This window comes from Pelmatolapia mariae, linkage group LG20 (assembly GCF_036321145.2).
Source record: "Pelmatolapia mariae isolate MD_Pm_ZW linkage group LG20, Pm_UMD_F_2, whole genome shotgun sequence".
NCBI classification, from domain to species: Eukaryota; Metazoa; Chordata; class Actinopteri; order Cichliformes; family Cichlidae; genus Pelmatolapia; species Pelmatolapia mariae.
Genome location: NC_086244.1, coordinates 42,202,780 through 42,223,410, shown reverse-complemented (window position 1 = coordinate 42,223,410; position 20,631 = coordinate 42,202,780). Strand labels below are relative to the sequence as shown.

General features: G+C 40.3%; 2 protein-coding genes across 5 annotated transcripts in view; both read right to left on the bottom strand.

The window, feature by feature from the left end:
- The window catches only part of vps13d (vacuolar protein sorting 13 homolog D), a 75,696-nt gene extending 69,730 nt beyond the window's left edge, over positions 1-5,966 (bottom strand). For all 3 annotated transcript variants that reach the window (XM_063464834.1, XM_063464835.1, XM_063464836.1), the window contains exons 1-6: positions 5,484-5,966; positions 4,380-4,581; positions 3,890-3,967; positions 1,223-1,413; positions 745-825; positions 113-229 (exon numbers count right to left, since the gene is read on the bottom strand). In XM_063464834.1, coding sequence (XP_063320904.1) covers positions 113-229; positions 745-825; positions 1,223-1,413; positions 3,890-3,967; positions 4,380-4,476 — 564 coding nt within the window. In that variant the 5' untranslated portion in view covers positions 4,477-4,581; positions 5,484-5,966. The remainder of the gene's footprint in view (positions 1-112; positions 230-744; positions 826-1,222; positions 1,414-3,889; positions 3,968-4,379; positions 4,582-5,483) is intronic.
- Positions 5,967-16,720: 10,754 nt separating this feature from the next.
- LOC134619587 (leucine-rich repeat-containing protein 38-like) overlaps positions 16,721-20,631 on the bottom strand; it is a 30,456-nt gene continuing 26,545 nt past the window's right edge. The window contains exon 6 of one of the 2 annotated variants that reach the window (XM_063465508.1): positions 16,721-16,783. In XM_063465508.1, the coding sequence (XP_063321578.1) occupies positions 16,769-16,783 (15 nt within the window). In that variant the 3' untranslated portion in view covers positions 16,721-16,768. Of the gene's footprint in view, positions 16,784-19,864; positions 20,567-20,631 lie in introns of those variants that run through there. The other variant, XR_010092014.1, reaches the window with a different exon arrangement.

Genomic DNA, 20,631 nt, shown 5'->3' with positions numbered 1-20,631 from the left:
GTGTAGCAATAACTAGTCTTACAAGAAGAACAGAAAACAAACGGACTACTGTATCATCTGTTCTCATGAATATAACAAATGATTGGATTTTATGAAATCAACTAACACTTACCAATTCCCTGGAAGGGTTCTGAGCACATATATTTTTGATGCAAACGCCAAAGGAAAAGGGCTTCTCTGGGTTGGAAAAGTCATCCTCAAATCGTAGATGCACATTTTGGATCTTCAGCTAGACATATAAAAAAAAAACATCATTTAGTCACAGTTCAGTCTGTAACTCAAGGTCAGACAATGAGAACTAAAGTTAAGCTAACTTTTGAATGAAGCGAACCAGCTGTGTCGTTGTTCATAAATGAAGAAATTCAAAGTCTGCAGTAAATGTGACCCTGAGAGAATTGTGCCTGATGTGTGTATTCTATGTAGCTTGTACATGTCAGGTGTTCTCAACAGGCCAAAATGACCCTCTGGTCACCGTCCGCTCCTTGTTCAAACAAGATCACAAGCTGACTGCACACGCATGCACGTTTCTATTTTCAGAGACTTTTCAGGAAGATTTCTTTTAAAAGCTGCTTCATGGAAGAGAGGAGGTTATTTATTTATTTTTAACTGCTGAAGACAAAACCACTGCTGTGAGGGCAAAACATAAAATGGACCAAATTCTGTTTATCCGTTGGGCTGTTTGTAATAATTATTTATATTATTATTTGTTTTTGATATAATCTCAACTGGTATCTCATGTCTTACCTCAATATTTTCCACAATTCTGGTGACTAATGAGGCAGTCACCGAGTACCAGTACGACTCTCCTGTCTGTTCACACTCATTCTGAAAGAGCCAAAGACATACAAAAAATACATCAAAGATAACTGTGCTTAGTAGAAAAGCCAGACATCATAAAATCAGTGTATGAGATAAAAGCGATTCCTGTGAATTCTGGATGGACAGACGGACAGACAACTTGCCATGTCATGAGCTCGTCTGGACATAAGACAGAAAATAATTTTATTACAATCAAAAATAATAGTTAGGTGAGATAACCTTAAATTGTTTAGGCGAGAACTGATGCAGTGGCCTGCATCTACAATTTACAACGGTGTTTTCACTGTGAGGCAAAGTTCATTAGTAACCAGACAATTAAATGGCAAGATGAACTTATTGTTACATTGTTATTTTTTATTTCCACCATTTCTGGGAAAAAACAAAACACTTTTGATCTACTTACTTTGAATTTGTCCTCGAGAGCTTTGAGGAGGCGTTTTTTGCGTTCTCTCTCCTCTTCTTTGTCCCTCTCCCCATCATACTCCTGCAGCTGGGCAGGGCCAACAATCAGGTTGAGCTGGGACATGGAGATGACCCATGGGTCACTGTGAGGCCGGTAGAAAGGGATCTGGAGAGTGATCTTTCCAATGAAGCCTAGTAAAAGAAACAGAACAAGTACTTTTTTAAATACTGCAGATGTTAATTCATGTCTGTTAATCATGCATTGCAAGGCTTGAAATGACTTTTAAACTCCCTACTGAGTAATCACTCAGTAACACAAAAAGAACCCGACACATAAGGCACTGCAGTGCTGCGGAAGTTTATTTTGTTGCACTTTGTTCACCACAGCTTTTCCCCCTATTTGAGAAGGCCCAACGGAAAGCCATGACAGACATATACAGCACAATTGTAAACTGCAGTAGCACAGCAAACATTGGTCACAAGGCATAGGGACAGCAAGAAAAAAAACAAAAAAAAAACCCACAAGAACACAAAGTCATAACCAGTCAGTGCCTCTTCCAGGAGATAACTTTGGATGAGAAGATTGTAGGAGCCTACATGCAGTTTAATTTGAAATGTATGCTTTTATTTTGATAGTGCAGAAAAAACAGGAAGTTGGGCGAGAGGAGAGTGGAGCCACATGGTTTTTTGACCTCGCAATCTCTCTTCATCCATTTTGAATTGAGCTTTGTAAGTTTTCATAATTTGGAATTCTGCTGCTGTGTACCTGTTTGGACTTTTGAAGTAAATATTGAGAAACTATCAAGGACTGTTGGTTTTTTTTTTTGGATATGGAAAGCGGGACTAAGCGGAGCGTCAAGCTAAGGCTCCATTCGCAGGAAACCTACAAAGATTTTCCAAGCTTCAACAGTCATGGGTCGAGCTTTATTTAATTTTGCTGTGGTATGTTCAAGATTAATAACATGGATAAGACATCGTATCCAGAACGATTCCATACAAATGTCAGGACTGAACCAATGCTTTGTAATAGTCTTCTTTGCGGATGTGAAACCGGCGCCTTTGTCATATTTTTTGCCGCCACCCTTTAAAGCCTGAATCATGAAATAACTGCAAACTGGAAAAATGGAGACTTAGTGGGGCTGCATTTTGACGCTATGTCATCTTAAATTGGTCATGTGATTTGGATTTGTTGGCGTGTCTGTCGTCCCCAGAGGGTTAAAGGAGCTTTACAAGTTACTAAGCATCAAGTCTATTCGAACCAGCGTCTACCATCTGCTGAGGCATTGGTGGAGCAGCTGAATAACACCTTGAAGTTCATGCTTTGTAAGTTCATTCACAGGGATGAACGCAATTAGAATCCTGGTTAGACTCTCCCCAGGCCTCCACAGGATTTTCTCCCTTTGAGTTACTGTTCGCTCAGGGTGTTGGATCTGGTTAAAGAAAACTGGGAGAAAGGTCCAAGCCCAGCTAAGAACGAAATTCGTTCTGGACCTGAGAGCTGAACTTCACACATTGGTGAGGTTATCTCACAAAAATCCGCTCCAGGCTCAGGAATGTCAGCGCAGACAATTTTCACTCATTGCTCCCTTCATCCAGGTCAAAGTTACTCGCCAAGTGGCAATGGCCCTTCGTTGTGATACAGCCAGTAGGGGTGTTCACTATGCAGCGGTACGGTTGGATAGTGGGGGTGCCACACAAATATATCACCTCAACCTCCTGAAAGAATGGAGAGAGGCTAAATCACCTCTCTGGTGAGCCTTGTTAAAGAGATGGGTTGGGACTGGAAGTGCCTAATTCACCCATTCCATCCTTGCCTCATTGTGACAACCGTCTCACACAGGCCCAGACAGCAGATGTTGCTGCTGGACTAGGCTAGATGGCTTCCCGGCTGGTCAGAAGGTATGTGGCAGGGTACGGTCCGCAGAACACCCCACTGTTAGAAAGGCAATGATAGAGAAAAACTTGTTTGACCTAACAGAGAAAGTCCTATCAGATAAATAGGAAAAAAATAATTTAACGCAGAGCCAAAGATATCCACTACAGCCTTAAGCATGTTAGGTAAGATTTTATGGTAAACAGTATCAATGACTGATACTGTAGAACAAATACAGAGCAGTTCCCTGCATCGGAAGCTATCAAAAGATAACTATAGACCTCCAAAAGTCGAGTACTGCTTTTGAAAATCCCACTGAAAAGGGTGAAAAACCTGCCATTTGCATAATAAAGATCTGAACTGACTTTTCAACTTTTTAAAAATAATTTCCTAACAAAAGGCAAATTCAAAATACGCCAACAATTGCCAATAAAGGATGGCATCAGGATTACGTTTCTTTAGTTCTATATGACACTACTTGGATTACAAACACAACACAAAAGGCTTCTGGTACCAAATAAATGTGGGAGGAAATATCGATACAGAGATATATTGTATCCACTGCCTCTTTTGATACACTGATGCCCAAAATCAATTGTTTTATGAAAACATGTAGGCACTCTGAAAATATTCTTCAGCCAGTCTGACAAACTAGGGTAACTACTTGGTTGACTGCTGGTGATTGCACTTAGCAAATAAGTGACTAGTAGTTCTGTGTATTCATACAGATACAGATCTGTTTAAACAAAGTAGTTGTCTCTACACTATGTGCAGATATCAGTGAATGTGTTTCACCTGCTTTGACTTCGAATGGTAAGTCAAACTCTCGAAGGGCATCCTTCCTCAGAGGGAGGTTCTCTAACTCCACCGCACCTGAGGAATAACAATAAAAAGATAAACACCATGTTTACTAGGGCTGCTGCACACTCCTTTAAAAGTGTCTGAATTCAGATTGACATTGACAGCTTTTACACTGTCTTTAAATGATTTTCCAAGCACACTCCCTTTGACCACACACAGTTAACACTGAGCTGCAGATCATTAAAACAGCAGCAAATCAAACCACTATTAGTCTACCAGCATAGCAGAGGTGTGCCAATCTTCATCCCCCTGAAATAAATTTTACTTAGAACTAATATTCATAAACTGGTTAAAGTGGAGTGGCAGCCATCTAGTACAACAGACTAGGGTGAGAGGAAAATGGACAAAGACAAGAAGAAGAAATACAAGCAAAAATGAAAGAAGTGAAGTTACTCGCCCGTACAATTTAAGCATGTGTAATTACCTTTCAGAAGAGCAATGGAGAGTTGATCTGTGTTTAGGTTGCTAACATATTTTCCTAGGTATGTGTTCAGCACCCAGGCAACAAGGCCCTCCAACATCCTGATGGCTCGGGGGTGATGAGAGCCACCCGCGGTGGGAGAAAATTGTGATGATGAAAGATTGACCCTCTTGATTGCAGGTCTTACGAGGGAGCCGTTAAATGTCTAATAAACATAGCAGACAAATTTCTTTTAACCATTTGCATAATGTTCCTACAAAATTCTAGTAAATTGCTACAAGTCAGATACAGATAGACGACAACTTAAAGAAATCAAGCTGTAGCACTTGTACTCTAAAATGAAACATTTTGTCTTAATGGGACTGGTTTCATGTGGGATTTCAACTACTTGGTCAATAGGGCACTCACTGAATTGTACGAGAATGAAAATAGTGTGATTCATATGCTATAACCTTCACAATCACCATACCAGTACTATGGGAGATTTTTGCCTGAGGGGTCAGAAAATGCTCTCCAACACCACCATGAAAACATGAAAGTATGGTGTCTGTTGGAGCAATTATGTTTAGCCCTCCTGTAAGATCCAAGGACTGAAGCTACTCTATCAGCATGTGGTGGCTGAACACTTTACTAACACAGGTTTTCCATGAATTGCCCTTTAACGTGTCACTTGTGCAGTGCCACACTAAGAGACCCGAAATTCGTTTCGTAATCACACATATTTATAAGCAACTGCGGTGCGGTTTTGGGGGTGTAGGCTTGCTGTTCTTCAGCCAAATGTAGCAGCCAGGCTGTGATAACCTTCTCTACAAACTGGTATCCTCACAAATCAGCGGTTTTGCAGCTGGTTTCATCACCGAAATACTCACGGCAGGCACCAGGCTAAAGCTATCCAATCACGTGTCGTCAGAAACGGCTACTATTAATGAAGCAACGACATAGTCATATATATGGGATTAGCAGGAATGTTTTGATTTATCCAGTGTTAGTACAGAAGGACTAACTGGAAATTCCTCAACTGGAAAGTCAGCAGTTAGCTAGCATATGCGTGTTACAACAAACATCGGTCAAACGTTACTCTCACGGACAGCAGTGCCACTGACTCACCGCCAAAGACGACAGCTGCCTTATCGATCCATCCTTGAGTTCTTGTCAGTACCAGCCTATTGCCACTGTCAGTGGGTGGCCATGTCATGTCAGAGCACTCAGGACAGGACTTTAGAAACATTTAGCGGGACAGCAACAGCAACCCAATGTAGTCAAATATGTTCCGGCATTAAGGAAGGGGCACTAGCTAAATAAGAGAAAAAGTGAAACTGAAAGCGGACTTATTGACCAGCGTTATTCGTCAAAAGAGAGCACCCAAGTCGAGATGGTTGTGGTGACGGGTGATAGCAAGGTAGCCAGTATGCTAAATGCTAAATCTAGCATGTTACAGAGCTCACGACCCGCTAATCTAATAAGCAACTGATGGCAACACTGTTGAGCTACTCAAAATCAAAAACCAAAAAAATAAAAGCTGTAACTGTCGTATTTCAATGCGTTAGAGTTATGTGTCGCTACATTGTAAATAACACACTTCCGAATAATGTTGGAATAATGTCGAACTTCACATATACTTCCTGTCACATGACAAAAACAATTCTTCTCGTGTGGCCTTGATGAACCACGGGGAAAATGAGTGATACTAATATCTCGTCGCGGAGCTAATTTCGATAAACAAGTATTTGTTAATGATGTACAGCCAAAAAATAAATCTTGATACAGCACACGTTTTTCCCGTATTTCGTTGATATTAGTTGTCATTTAAAGTGTTGGCGTATAAAAAATGTAAGCCCCGTGTGCTGTCATTAACAAAGGAAAGAGACCATAAACACAACATGAGCACTTCCGGTACTAGGTAAGTTGGCAACACTGGAGTAATACCTGGACTTCCGGTTCATATCGTAAGAAAGAAATATGCTTTATGCAACAGTCTGTGTAATCCCGTGTGCAGGAATATAAAAACATAGTTAAACACAAGCATCCGCACATGACGACGTGTTTTCACATACGAAATCGTTTCTACCTCATAACTTCCGTTTATATCTTTCAAAGTAAAAGTCCTCCTGAAGGCAATAAAACAACTTGTACATTAATAATTACACGGAATCAGATAGTACAGATAAAGCATGTATGAACAAAAAATAAAACACAAACAAAAAAATAAATAAAGTACACAAACTGATTCATGGAGGGGTTCTGAACCCTGTACAAGTGATTCTTGTTCGTGGCCGATACTTGAACCACGGTAGGATTTTGTCTAGAAGTAATCACACATTAACCCTTGTATGGTGTTCGGGTCTGTGAGACCCGTTTTCAGTTTTTTTCAAAAGAAAAATTAGACAAATAATTATTTTTTCAACCTGAAATTCATTGGCTTTGGCTTATTTTCTGTGAAGAACATAAATCCGAACAAATTTTCAACGACCTCATACTGTACCTCCCCACACGCATTTACATTACATACAAGGTGTTCGGGTCCACTGGACCCAGGTCTAATAAAAGTGTTGAAAGTGTAGGTCCTGTGTTCCCATACTCTGTCTTCCTTCTTTCTGGTACTGCTGATAGTGTTTCCTTCCCCTCCCGCTCCCGCTCAAAGTTGCAACTTTGTTGAAAATTCAACTATCAACGCCATCTGCTCTTACATTCCTGCACATTTTACCCGCTCTCTTGAGGGATCCAAATGTTATGTTCTCGACCTCGACCCTGTCCCACCTGCAAATTAGGGGCATAATATTATAAATAAGACTGCCAGTGTGGTTCTTTATCACAACTGATCAAGATGGCAAAAGATTATCTGCTGCTAGGGCCTTCCAATTGATTTTGGAAGAGAGAGAAGCTTCGGATGATGATGTTGACAAAGAGGTTTCAGAATATTTCACATTTCTGAAAATTCAGAGTCTGACAGTGATTTTGAAGAAGAGGATGAGGTTTAGCACCATTTAGTAACAAAACGAAGACGAGTACCCCATCAGCAGCCAGCTCCAGGACCAGAACAAGCCCACCAGACAGCAAGTGAAGAAATATGGATGTCAATAAATGGTGAAATTGAATGGTCTTCTTACCCAAGAAATGAGCCAGCCTGCAGAGCTGCTACTGTGATAAGCCAGGGCCAACACGGCTGACAGTTACTCATGTGCAGGACATCAAGTCTTCATTTGAGCTTTTCATCCCAGATTCCATCCAGAAAATTATTCTGGATTGCAGTAATCTAGAAGGAAGGTGTGTTTTTGGAGAGAGTTGGAAGGAGATGGACCAAATTGATCTAAGAACCCCAAAGGCCTACTTTGGGGTGCTTATCTTTGCAGGAGTTTTCAGGTCCAAAGGGGAGTCCACAGAATCCCTGTGGGATGCAGAAACCGGCAAGAACCTTTCCGTGCATCAATGTCTCTGGAAAACTTCCACAAAATTTCCAGGATTATCCGTTTTGATAACCGAGATGATAGACCAGCTCGACGGCAGAGAGACAAGCTAGCTGCCATCAGGACAGTGTGGGATAAGTGGGTGCATCGCCTCCCCGTTTTACAACCCTGGGCCTAATGTCACCATTTATGAGCAGCTGATCCCATTTAGTTGTGAAACATATTGCTTCACGTGTAAATGTGTTGTGTCTTTCCACTCACTCCACTTGATTATAACTGATTAAATTTTTTTTATAACATTTTACAAAAAAAACCAAGAAGCACATTAATCCATAAATGTGATCTAACAAAGGTAGAGGGAAAAAATTAACTATGTTTGCTGTTCATATGGCTTGTAATTGGGATGAAGTAAACATCTGTTGAGTAATTTAACATAAAATTGTTTGATAGTGTTAATTTGGAAAGCCAAAACTCTAGCGGGTCCACCAGACCCATGAACACTGGCTGAGTAACAAAAATACGAACACCACACAAGGGTTAATCATTACATTTTTTGTTTATGAGCAGTTTTAGTTTTTAGTCCAATAAAATACCATTCTTTGACAGTCTTAAGTGAGCTGTGGTACTGCATTCAATGAATTTAAAAAATCTTTTAAAAATAACTCTCAGGTGAGAAGTTGTTTTTTGTGCACAACATATTACCAGAGGCTTTGTGCAGATACTTGCAAAGAGCCAAAGTTGTGTTACAAGCATAATGCGGTTGTTTCTGTTCTGGATATAGTATACACTTTGCCATCAAGCTTTTGTGCAATTGAAATAAAAGTAATGTTCATATCCATGCTGTAGACTGTGCCACTATTTTCCTCCTCCTCTGAGACAAAATGAAATCAGCTGATTGTAGTGCAAGTGGAACCGATTAATGGACTCGATAGGCAAGCGAGCTAACAATTCCAACAAACTGAACTACTGGGGTGAAATGAGTACACCTTTTTCAAAAGACATTTGATTATTTGCTTGAACATTGTAGTGTAGCGAGTCACATTTTCACAGGTTTGACATAGGATTGTTGCTCCTGGCTACTGACCTGGGAAAACACTGTAATACTTAATGTTAGCTTAATATTTGCTCTATAAACACTACTCATGACCTAGAAAAAACTGTCACATGGATTCCATTTGTCACCATTCCTTATCTTTGCATATTCTCCATTGCTCAAAGGGTATTTTCCTTCCTCTTCTTGTCCTCCACCACTATGTCCAGTTGGTTTTATTTATACAGCACCAAATCACAGCAGCAGTCACCTCATGGCGCTTTATATTGTAAGGTAGACCCTACAACTTATCAATAAAATAATAGCAAAAGATTTAAACCCCCGTCAGTTCCGTTCGTTACTGGATGAGGTGGAGAGCACGTACTCTGATCTCCTGCTGTATAACAGAGTCCAGTGGCTCCAGGACCTCCTAGGACCTGGCGTCCACATATGTGGACATCACATTTTGGGTTATTTAGACCAAAATACTCAATTTTGCTCTTCAAGGGCCTGATATCCATTTACGAGGACATTATACTGCTACTGTTCTATCAAAATTTTAAATGAATAACCTCATATGTGGCTCTGATTTTTCATAAAAACAAAAATAAGGTAAAAAAAAAATCTGGTAATTCTTTCTTTTTACATTCATCGGGCCCCAATCAGCCCAAATATCAAAGAGAAATTAAAAATGCATGCCATGGAAGAGTTCGGGTCTTAGGAGGTTAAAGGAGTTTAAACAAGCTCACGATGTGATAAATTCAGAGAATTTGCAGTCTGCAATCACCACAATGCAAGCATCGTTTGGGAAACGATTCCGTGAGTTCAGAGGAAAAACCACATTATCCTTCGCCGGTACTCCCCTGACCATACCTTTAAATGTGACTGCATTTGCAGGTGTAAGTCAACCTGATCTGGAGCTGGCTGACATAGTTGATGAAGATATGTGGGTGTCCAAATTCAAACGCTTGACAGAGGATTCTGAAGATGTTCCCTATCAGAAGACCACTCTTGTTCAGAATCACAAATGGAGTGAAATTGAGAACCTCGTGTTTGAAAGATGGAATGTCATCCCCCACACCTACATAAACATGAAGAAATATGCATTTGGAGTCCTGTCGATCTTCGGATCCACATACGTATGCGAGCAGTTATTCTCCACCATGAACTATGTTAAAAACAAACACTGCTCACGCCTCACAGACGACAGCTTACAGTCCTGTGAAAAGATGAAAGTGACTTCGTACAGCCCTGATTTGCAGACGCTGTGCGCAGAGGTTCATGAGCAGAAGCCTCATTAGCCAGGTAAAATAAATATTTAGCAAATATTTATTTTTCATAATTCATTTCGAAAGCCCAAAGGTGATAAAGATGACGGCTCACAAATTTTTTTTTTGTTTGCTACATGGATAATTTGAGTTCAGCTTTTTAATTCATTTGAAAGACACCTTCAACTCGGTGTGTTTCTTTTTTGTTATTATTTTTTTAAGAGTTCAAAATGTTTAAAATGTGTTCATTACATAAATATAATGTAATTTTCTCTGTAGCACTTCATGGATTTCATAAGCAACACACTATAGTTGTTTATACAAAGTGTAAAGGTAAAAAACAAACAAATAATATATATCGTGTTATCTTCATTTTAGTTGTCAAAAAGTATTTGCAGCTCCCTCTGTTTCCTTTTCCGTGGAAACCGGGTCCAAATGGCTCTTTGGGTGTTAAAGGTTGCCAACCACTGCTCTAGGAGGCAGGATTAACTTTTTAAAAATGTGCATACTGCCTAAAGTCCTGTACTTGTTGGAGTGTCTCCCCATCTTCCTAAAAAATTCTTGTTTATCAACTTAAATAGCCAGGTATCTCAGTTTGTATGGAACAAAAAACAACCATGAAACCCTACAGTTACCTCGCAAAATTGGTGGCCTATCCCGTCCAAATTTTCTATTCTATTATTGGGCAACAAATATTAGACCATTGCTTGTTTGGGGGGATGAATGGCGCTGGTTCCAAATTCAGCTGGCTAGCTCTGGAGGACAGCTCAATTAAAGAAACCTCTCTTCCAGCTGTACTGGGCTCCAGCATGCTGTGAGAACTAGAAATGTTTGGTTTACAAGACCTATGCTCGCAAATGATACAAATGTCTTTTTCTTGTGTGTAAATAAGTAACGCACTACATTACCTTTAAGAAAAATGTTCTGTGTAACATTCTGTGCGATAATGACTTTTTTTGAGTGATGACCCCAACACTGATCACAACAAAGAGGGGAAATACCTTCAACGTGCACAAACATATGACCACTTAGCACATAATTAATTTGCATGGATGTAATGTCTTTGATATGCTGCTTAGAGGAGGTGGAGCCAATGACAATTGATAAGGAGTCTAATCGATAAGTGATATTGTTAATGGAACTGGAATTGCTAAATTCTTATCCATTCCCATTCCTACCCAAAATCCTCCCTTTGTTATGCTTTGGTCTAAGCTTTTGGGGGATTCCCATGATGAGTGTTTCTTCTTTAGTCATTTTTTTGCTCACTGTGTGTTTATACAACACTCTGCATTTAATCATTAGTTACTAGTAATCTGTGGCTCTCTTGCACAGCATGTCTTTGTCCTGTCTTCCTCCCCTCACTCCATCCGTCGCAGCAGATGGCCCCGCCTCTCCCTGAGCCTGGTTATGCTGGAGGTTTCTTCCTGTTAAAAGGGAGTTTTTCCTTCCTACTGTCACTTTGGTGACAGTAGGACAGTAGTAGGGGGTCATATGATTGTTGGGTTTTCTTTGTATTATTGTAGGTCTCGAACTCGGAGCCCAAGGGGCCACTTGCAGCCCACGTCATCCCTATTTGCGCCCCGTATATTGACGTGGTGAAATATGCGATTTGGCCCTTGAAGTTACATTTTTTGTTAGGGAGGATTTGGTTGTTGTTGAGTGCAATGTTAAAATGTTTTTTTTTTAAAGCAAAACATGATTTAATATGAAGGTGATATGAGCAGAGAGTACAAATTATTATTGTTATTTGTAAAGAAAACAATTTTCACGCAGGCAAAAGCTAATGTGTACACTTATGTCTGCATTTTTATTTTGTTAAATACAAACAAAAGTATAGCAGAAGTGCTGCCACGTGTCTGGCCAGAAAGAGAGTACCAATTTGTTTATTTGGTAGTTCAATGAAAGGCTTCAGTTACTTAAGAGCGAGAAAAAAAATTGCGTTCACATTTGCAGTTTTGTCTTTATATAGAATGTTTGAAATGTAAAAAACCAAACGGGGAGCATGCCCCAACACTGGCAAATAAAACACTGCATTTTCAGAAATATTTTTGTGTGTTTTCTTGTTTGTTCTTTTGTTTTTTGTACTACTTGAACACTAAAGTGGCCCTCACATGAGATGACAGTACCAGCAGTGGTCCGCAGCTCATTTAAGTTTGAGACCCCTGTTGTTGGATTTATCTTACAGTATAAAGCGCCTTGAGGCAACTGTTGTTGTAATTTGACGCTATATAAACTACCAGTCAAAAATTTTGACATACCTTCTCAATAAATGTTTTTTCTTTATTTTTACTAAATGGTAAATGGACTGTTATAGCACTTTTCTACTCTCCCAGATCACTCAAAGCGCTTTATACAACATCCCATATTCACACAAGCACTTTCTTCTATGCTTTTCAGTGCTTCCTAGCTAACTCCAGGTAAGAGTGTGCATCAAGACTTCCTAGCTAACACACACACACACACACACACACACACACACACATTCATATACAGCGTTCATACATATTCATGTCTTATGTTAACGTGTCTGGTTTTGCTTCCCAGTTTCGTTAGGCCTGATTTGCCCCAGGTGTTTCCCTCCTGTTACTCATTCTCTGATTGCTCCCTCTATGTATTTAAGCCCTGTGTTTTATCTTTATCTTGCTGTGTGCTCTGTCTGCGTAAGTTTACCTTGGTGTCTCAGTTTTGTTACTTTTTTGGAGTTGAGCATTAAAGCTGTATTTAAGTTCACCTTTTGTCTCCGAGTGTCTGCACTTTGGGTCCTTTTCCTGCCTGCACACAGCCGTCACATAACATGATGTCGTCACCTGAAATGGTTTCACCTCACAGGTGTGCCTGTCAGGGTTCATTTGTTGCCTTCTTAATGGTGTTGGGACCATCAGTTGTGTTGTGCAGCAGTCAGGTTGGTACACAGCTCACAGCTCTATTTGACAACTGTTAGAATTCATATTATGGCAAGAACCGATCAGCTAAGCAAAGAGAAACAACAGCCCATCATTACTTCAAGAACTGAAGGTCAGTCAGTCTGGAAAACTTTGATTGTGTCCCCGAGTGCAGTCGCAAGAACCAAACGCTACAATGAAACTGTCTCACATGAGGACGCCCCAGGAAAGGAAGACCCAGAGTCCCTCTGCTGCTGAGGACACATTCATCCGAGTCACCAGCCTCAGAAATCACAAGTTAACAGCAGCTCAGATTAGAGCCCAGATAGATGCCACACAGCGCTCCAGTAGCAGACAAATCTCTACATGTTCAGAGGAGACTGTGTGAATCAGGCCTTTATGGTCAAACAGCTGCTAAGAAACCACGACTGAGGAAAAGCAACAAGCAGAAGAGATTTGTTTGGGCCAAGAAACACGAGGAACGGACATTAGACCAGTGGACATCTGTGCTTTGGTCTGATGAGTCCGAAATTGAGATGTTTGGTTCCACCCCTGACCCAGAAAGATGAATGGATGGTCTCTACATGCATGGTTCCCACCGTGAAGCATGGAGGAGGAGGTGTGATTGTGTGGGGGGCTTTGCTGGTGACACTGTTGGAGATTTTCAAAAATCAAATTTCAAAATTGAAGGCACACTGAACCATCATGGCTACCACAGCATCCTGCAGTGACACGCCATCCAATCTGATTTGCATTTAGTTGGACCATCATTTATTTTTCAACAGGACGATAATTCCAAACACACCTCCAGGCTGTGTCACGGCTGTTTGACCAAGAAGGAGAGTGATGGAGTGCTGCACCAGATGGCCTGGCCTCCACAGTCACCTGACCTAAACCCAGTGGAGATGGTTTGGGATGAGATGGAGCGCAGAGTGAAGGAAAAGCGGCTCAACACCTCCTTCAAGACTGTTGGAAAACCATTTCAGGTGACGACCTCATGGAGATAATGCCAAGAATGTGCAAAGCAGTAATCAAAGTAAAGGGTGGCTGTTTTTAAGAATCTAAAATATAAAACATGTTTTGAGTTATTTCACACTTTTGTGTTTACTACATAATTTAATGTGTTTATTCATAATTTTGATGCCTTTAATAACAATCTGCAATACAAACAGTCATGAAAATAAAGAAAAACTATTAAATGAGAAGATGTGTCCAAACTTTTGACTGGTAATGTAAATAAAACTGAATTGAATTGACTTGGATGAGCAGTGTCAGAGCCCTACAAAATGACCTCCAGCAGGCCATTGATGTAAATGTCTCTGACCAAATAGTCAGAAACAGACTTCATCAAGGTTGCCTGGGGGCTCGATGTCCTCCACCGGGCCCTGTGTTCACTGCCTGGCACGACCTATTGTCAGAACCTATCATAGTGCAGTGGGTCCTTGGTTCCTGCTGGTGCATGACAATGCCCATCTTCACATGGCAAAAGTATGCAGGCAGGTCCTGGAGTATTAAGGAAGTGATACCATTGAGTCACCCTCATGCTTGCCTGACCTAAATCCAGTAGAACACCTCTGGGACATTATGTTTTGGTCCATTCGCCGCACCCAGGCCGCGCCTCAGATTTTCCAGGAGCTCAGCAATGCTACGGTTCAGATCTGGGAGGAGATCCTCTATGTGCTGTCTCACATTAGGAGCATGCCCCGACATTGGCAGGCATGTATACCAGCACATGGGGTCTGCACAAACTACTGAGTACCATTTTGAGTTGCTGCAGTTAAATTTTGGCCAAAATAAATAGCCTTCCACATCATTTTTTCACTTTCACACAATTTTCAGCGCGTCTCTTAATTCAGCCCTCTGTAGGTTGATCATTTTCATTTCCATCAAATGATGTGGCATCCTTTTGTATCTAACATATTACCCGGTCAATATCAGTATCAGTGAAATTAATGATATATATTTTAGACATTTTTTCCCATTGAGATCTGATGTGCCATTCTTGCAACAAGCATGTATACTACGACTTTGAACCTCCCTCTAAACCCTACACAACAAATGCTAAACTCTACTCTGGATATTAAACCTTCCTGTGGCTCATATTAAGTCCTATTAAGAAATAAGCATTACTTAGTTTAATGCTTATTTCTATCTTCGGTCTATTCTTAACTACATTTAATCATTTTTAAAATTTTTCACTGTTTTATCCTGTATTGTTCTTTTATGCTTTTATATGCATTTCTTTTGCTTCTGTGTTTTAATGCCATTTAACATGCTACCATGTTGGTACTTCATCTTACTCTCTTGTATGTTAAGCACTTTGGTACACTACTGGTTTTTAAATGTGCTATATAAATAAAGGGGTTTTTTTTGTTGTTGTTGTTATGAAACTCTTGTTTGTTTGTTTTTGAGAACCTTTTGTTTGCTATTTTGGCTGTGCGCACTGTGACATTATCTACCTGAAAAGGGTCTAAAGCTGTGCTTAAGGCTGATCCTGTTGGAAACAGGGGAGTCACTTTTACGTCAGGCTCTGATTTCCCCTAAACTGGGAGTTAGGACTTTGTAGCCACTAAAATCTTGCATGTATTTAAAGATTTGCGTAGACATTTACAAGTCTGATTACAGAAGGAACTGAATAAACATACTCAGATCTATATACACACAGAGAGATTGAGAAACACAGACACAATACAGCTCCATAATAGAAGGCTTTTATTACCTGGGAGTCCACATAGACAAACAGCTGATATAAGCTTATCACAACACCTGCTGTTGTTAAAAACACCCAGCAGGACCTGTATGGCCTAAAGGACTGCCATCCTTTCCACTGAGAGCCTTCCGAAAGGTTGCTTTACCACCTGGTGCGAAAACTGCACAAGAAAGGACTGTATGACTGTTAAAAGATTGGTGTGCATGGGTCAGCACCTTAGTGGTTTTAAGCTACTCTGCCTACATAAGCTAAACTCACAGTGGTGCTTCAGACAGGTCCTGATAGTTTGCACAATACCCACTGAATTCACACAACAGCCTTTTGTCCTTGATGCCCTTTGGTTTAATAGGAATTCACACTCCAGCTGACGAGCCAAAAGAACTACGAAAAAAAATCGTAGGTTTTTTGGCTACGAAAAACCTACGATTTTTTCACTGCTGTCTGCTGCTTTACATTTTTTCCTTTGATTGACATTGTTTCATTTTTTTCATTAAATTAATAAACTAGTGTTATTTATTTATTCATTTTAAACAATTTTAAGTATACACATCTTACTCTTGTTCTCTTTTCTTTTCTTACTTCGATTTATAGTCATTGATTCACCATAATTCCAGTGTTTTTCATTGCAAACATCCCTATCTATAAGTGCTTCAGTTTTAATAAGAAGAATGACGTTGGCTCTTCTATTCCTAATAAAAATAAATTTGGTAATCATCTGCTAAAGGTTTTTCTGTTCCTGTGTTTTCATGGCAGCATTATTTAACTCAGCATTTTCACCTTCTCCAGCTTGTTCTCATTTTTGTTGAGCTTTCTTACTGGATACCTGCATGCTCCTAATAATCCATTTCCCCTTCTTCTGTGACCATCAGTCATTTCCTTCTCCCTCATCTCCTTTACTGATTTTGCTAAGACGCTGGAAGCAGTGGACTGTGGAAGCAAGAAGAAAGCTGGCCATGATGGCAGCCACAGAAACACAGATGCCAGAGAAGATGACAATGAGGTAGTCAGCGAGGGTGAGAATCCTATGGCACTGTCTGAAACTGTCTTCAGAAAGTAAACTCAGTGGTACCCGACGTCCATCCAGAGGCAGGGTGCAATCTATCCCTTCCAAACCTGAAAAAAACCCCCCCCAAAAAACCCAAGTCAACCAGCTGACAGACAGACACTGAATTTTCTCAAAGTCAGCCAACAGCAGCTTGCCTTAACTATAAGGCTGAGTGGGTGTACAGTCCAACGATGGCATTAAACCACGCCCACTCTAATGTTGTACATGACCTAACACCTGAAATAGCTGACTGGTTATTTTAAAAGATATGTATGAAATAATTGCATTCATGATTCACTTTAGTTTTATCAATATAGTGACAATTCACCAAATTTATCTCAGGATAATTTTGGAGGTCAATAGATGTTTTGTGTATGTTATTATATCATTATGTGATATATGATTTTTTTCAGTTATTTAAGGGGTTCAACCAGACTATTGCATTAACTGTTTGGGAATTACAGCCATTTTTATACACAGTCCCCTATTTGCAGACCCTCAAAAATTTAAACATTAAGAGATGGTTTAGGTGACCCACTGAATTGGGGTTGAGAGTTTACTATTCTGCCATTGTGCTAGGTCTACACACTTTTCAGCATCACAAGGGCTGTCAAAAAGAAAGGAGGAATGGGCTAGTGCTGTTGAGACACAAGCCAGGGCCTGATTAACCCTAGCTAAGTCATCCGAATGAGGGTGTATGATGTCAAAAGACCAGAAACAAATTTGCATATCCTAGGATCTATCTTGGACTTGCACTGTTCTTTTGTACACTGTCAGTTTTGTGTACTGTTTGTAGTGATTGCAAAGGCTAATTAGGTTGTAGTGTGGCTGGTGATATAACAATGTATTGTCATGTTGGTGTGTGGGTGGTAAACTGCAGTCAGCTGTTTTAGACTCCAATTTCATGTGGCTTAATAGATGGAGAAGAAACAATCTGGCTTTCCTTATTGTAGCAGACATAGTTCTTGAACATAACAAACAGGCGTAAAAATCACTGCTGACCCCAAAACTAAGCTTCACTATTCCTGGAAGATCCCCCAGACCTCTATGTACAAGTAGCAGAAGCGCCTGAAGGGTTTTAAGAATGTCTAACGTCTCTTTTAATAATAAGCATCAATAATAAATATGCATCGTTAGACATTCATTTATTCCTTGATTTTTCTCCTGTTGTCTACAAACAATCTTTCGTGTTTTAGAAGCATGAATATATGATTGTAAAGTAGAGCAAATATTTATATTTGCTCATCTTATACCAAATTGCTTGTAGACTAAAGATGCCTTTAAATTCCGTTGTCACAGTTTGCTGTGTGGTAGGCAGACTAGGACCCAAATGCAGGACTTGCAAAGCACAATGTAACAGCTGGAAAACAGATTTGCATAACATAATACAACATGAACCAGGAACAAATCATCCAAAGAGAAGTAGCACAAGGGAGAAATATGAGGATGGACGGACAGAATACACAGAGGGTATGAGGGAAGCGGAAACAGGTGGGAAAACAGCTGACAAACTGAACATAATGCACACAGATCAAGGGTGTATAAAAAAATAAAACAGGAATTAACAAACACAGAGACCAACATTAACAAAACCAAAAGCCATACAAAAAGCCTCAGAGTCAAAACAAAACAGAAAAGAGTCCAGGGGCTTGGCCTGGAAAAGGAACTAAACAAAGGGTACCAAAAAGTTCAGGAGGCTGACCGATTGGCCAGTGACAGAAATGGAAGGACTCTGGAGGTGGGAGCTGCAGTCCACCCAGCCATTACTCAGAGTTTCTATCTGATTCTAAGAACCATATCCAAGACATTGCATTCCTGTAAATTAATTGCATGATGTGTGGCCAAATGTTTGTGCATGTAGGAAGTATTTCCCCTTTTTGCTGTGATCAGGGGTCGTTGCTCAACAAACGTACTGTGTTACACATCACTTTTCTTAAAAAAATGCAGTACATTACCTAATTACTCGCTGTATAAAAGTAATTTGTTATACAATGTTATGGCACGGTGGTTAGCACTGTTGCCGCACAGCAAGAAGGTCCTGAGTTCAATTCTACCATGAGGCCGGGGTCTTTCTGTGTGGAGTTTGCATGTTCTCCCCGGGTACTCTGGCTTCCTCCCACAATCCAAAGACATGCAGTTAGTAGGGATAGGTTAATTGATCAATCTAAATTGCCCATAGGTGTGAATGTGAGTGCGAATGGTTGTCTGTGTCTCTATGTGTTAGCCCTGCGACAGACTGGCGACCTGTCCAGGGTGTACCCCGCCTTTCGCCCTATGACAGCTGGGATAGCCCCCCGCGACCCTGGAAAGGATAAGCGGAAGTGAATAGATGGATGGATGGATGTTATATACCTTTCTTGTTTCTATCCTGAAATGCATTGTCTTATAATTACTAACCGATATACACCTTAGGCTACAGACCCACACGCGCCAACACAAATCCCTATCTTTAATGAAGAAACTTAAAGAAGTCCAGTCCAGAAAGTACTCCTTAGTGTACTTTCCCATCATGCGCTCATCCTTTTGTGTGATAAAAATAAAAGTACTGCCTATATCCACGATCTAGACCACTCCACTATTTTTCTCCTCTGGCACACAAACAGAAATCAGCTGATTGTAGAACAAGTGCAGGTAGAACTGATAAGAGGAATCGATAGGCAAGCAGACTAATGGGAACCAGTCCTGAGTTCTATCACATCTTTCTTTGTAGCTAACATCTATGAATGTTCAGGTCTATAATTAATGGGTTAAAATGGCTTCATAGAAAAAAGGAACTCTATCATTGATTCATTGGATTGTGAGTAATAGAAATGGTTACTGGTTTAAAAAAAAAGTTGCAGCATAATTGATTGATTGATTGATTGATCGATCGATCAATCAATCAATTATGCTGCAACTTTCTTTTAGTTGCAGCATAATTGAAAGTGTAGAACTGCTCTGAAGCAAATTAGGATTTTAAAGTATCAAAGTAAGAGAAGAGACAAAATATCCACTCAACTACACAGAACATGACTAAATTACAATAATGAGTTTAGTCACTCATTGTTTCTCATTACATGCTTAGAAGTAATACTGTAACTGTTAACTATTGTTACATATTTCATTTTATCAGAAAAAGCAACTGATTCTGACCAATATTTATTTGTATTTATTTATATTGTAGAGCTCTTTTAGTTTCTGCAAGCCATGTGTAACAAAAATGCTATTACACTGTGTGTGTGTGTGTGTGTGTCTGTGTGTGTGTGTGTCATACTAACAACTTAAAAACATGTGTTTAGAGAGGCAGTTCAATTTTATTCCTCTGATGCCATGTTATGCCCAAATGTGTGTGTGTGTGTGTGTGTGTGTGTGTGTGTGTGTGTGTGTGCGTGTGCGTGTGCATGAGTCACTGTAAGACCAGAGGGGGTTTTCCACATGAAAAGGGACTAAGTGACCTTACCTGGTGTCACGTACAATTACAGCAGGCTCCTGCTCTCACAGGCATGAACACTTGCTACAGTAGGCTGCTGTAATTCAGTGCTACCTGTGGTATCACCAGCTGAGAATAGGTGGCACAAGAGTACAAAGATATTTCTAGAGAAACTGAGTCCATCGGTTTTTGGGCAACCACCGTATTTTATAGTTTTCCCTCTGTACATGTCAAGGCTGGCTGAAGGAGAACCCAAATGCTGGACTTTTAGAATGGAGAAAGTGTGTTTATTTACAGAGAAAACAGTGCCAACAATCCACAGTGTGTGCTCTCCCAATTCCCCATTCCGTGATTCCTCTCAGTGATGCGTGGTAGTGTTTCGTCCTCCTCGGTGCCTGTGTTCAACAGTGTGCTGCTCCCTCCACACGTTTCCGTAATCACCCTGGAAACAAGAGATGCCACAATGAGTAACTAACCCTAACCCATCCACCGGCCGACTAAACACAT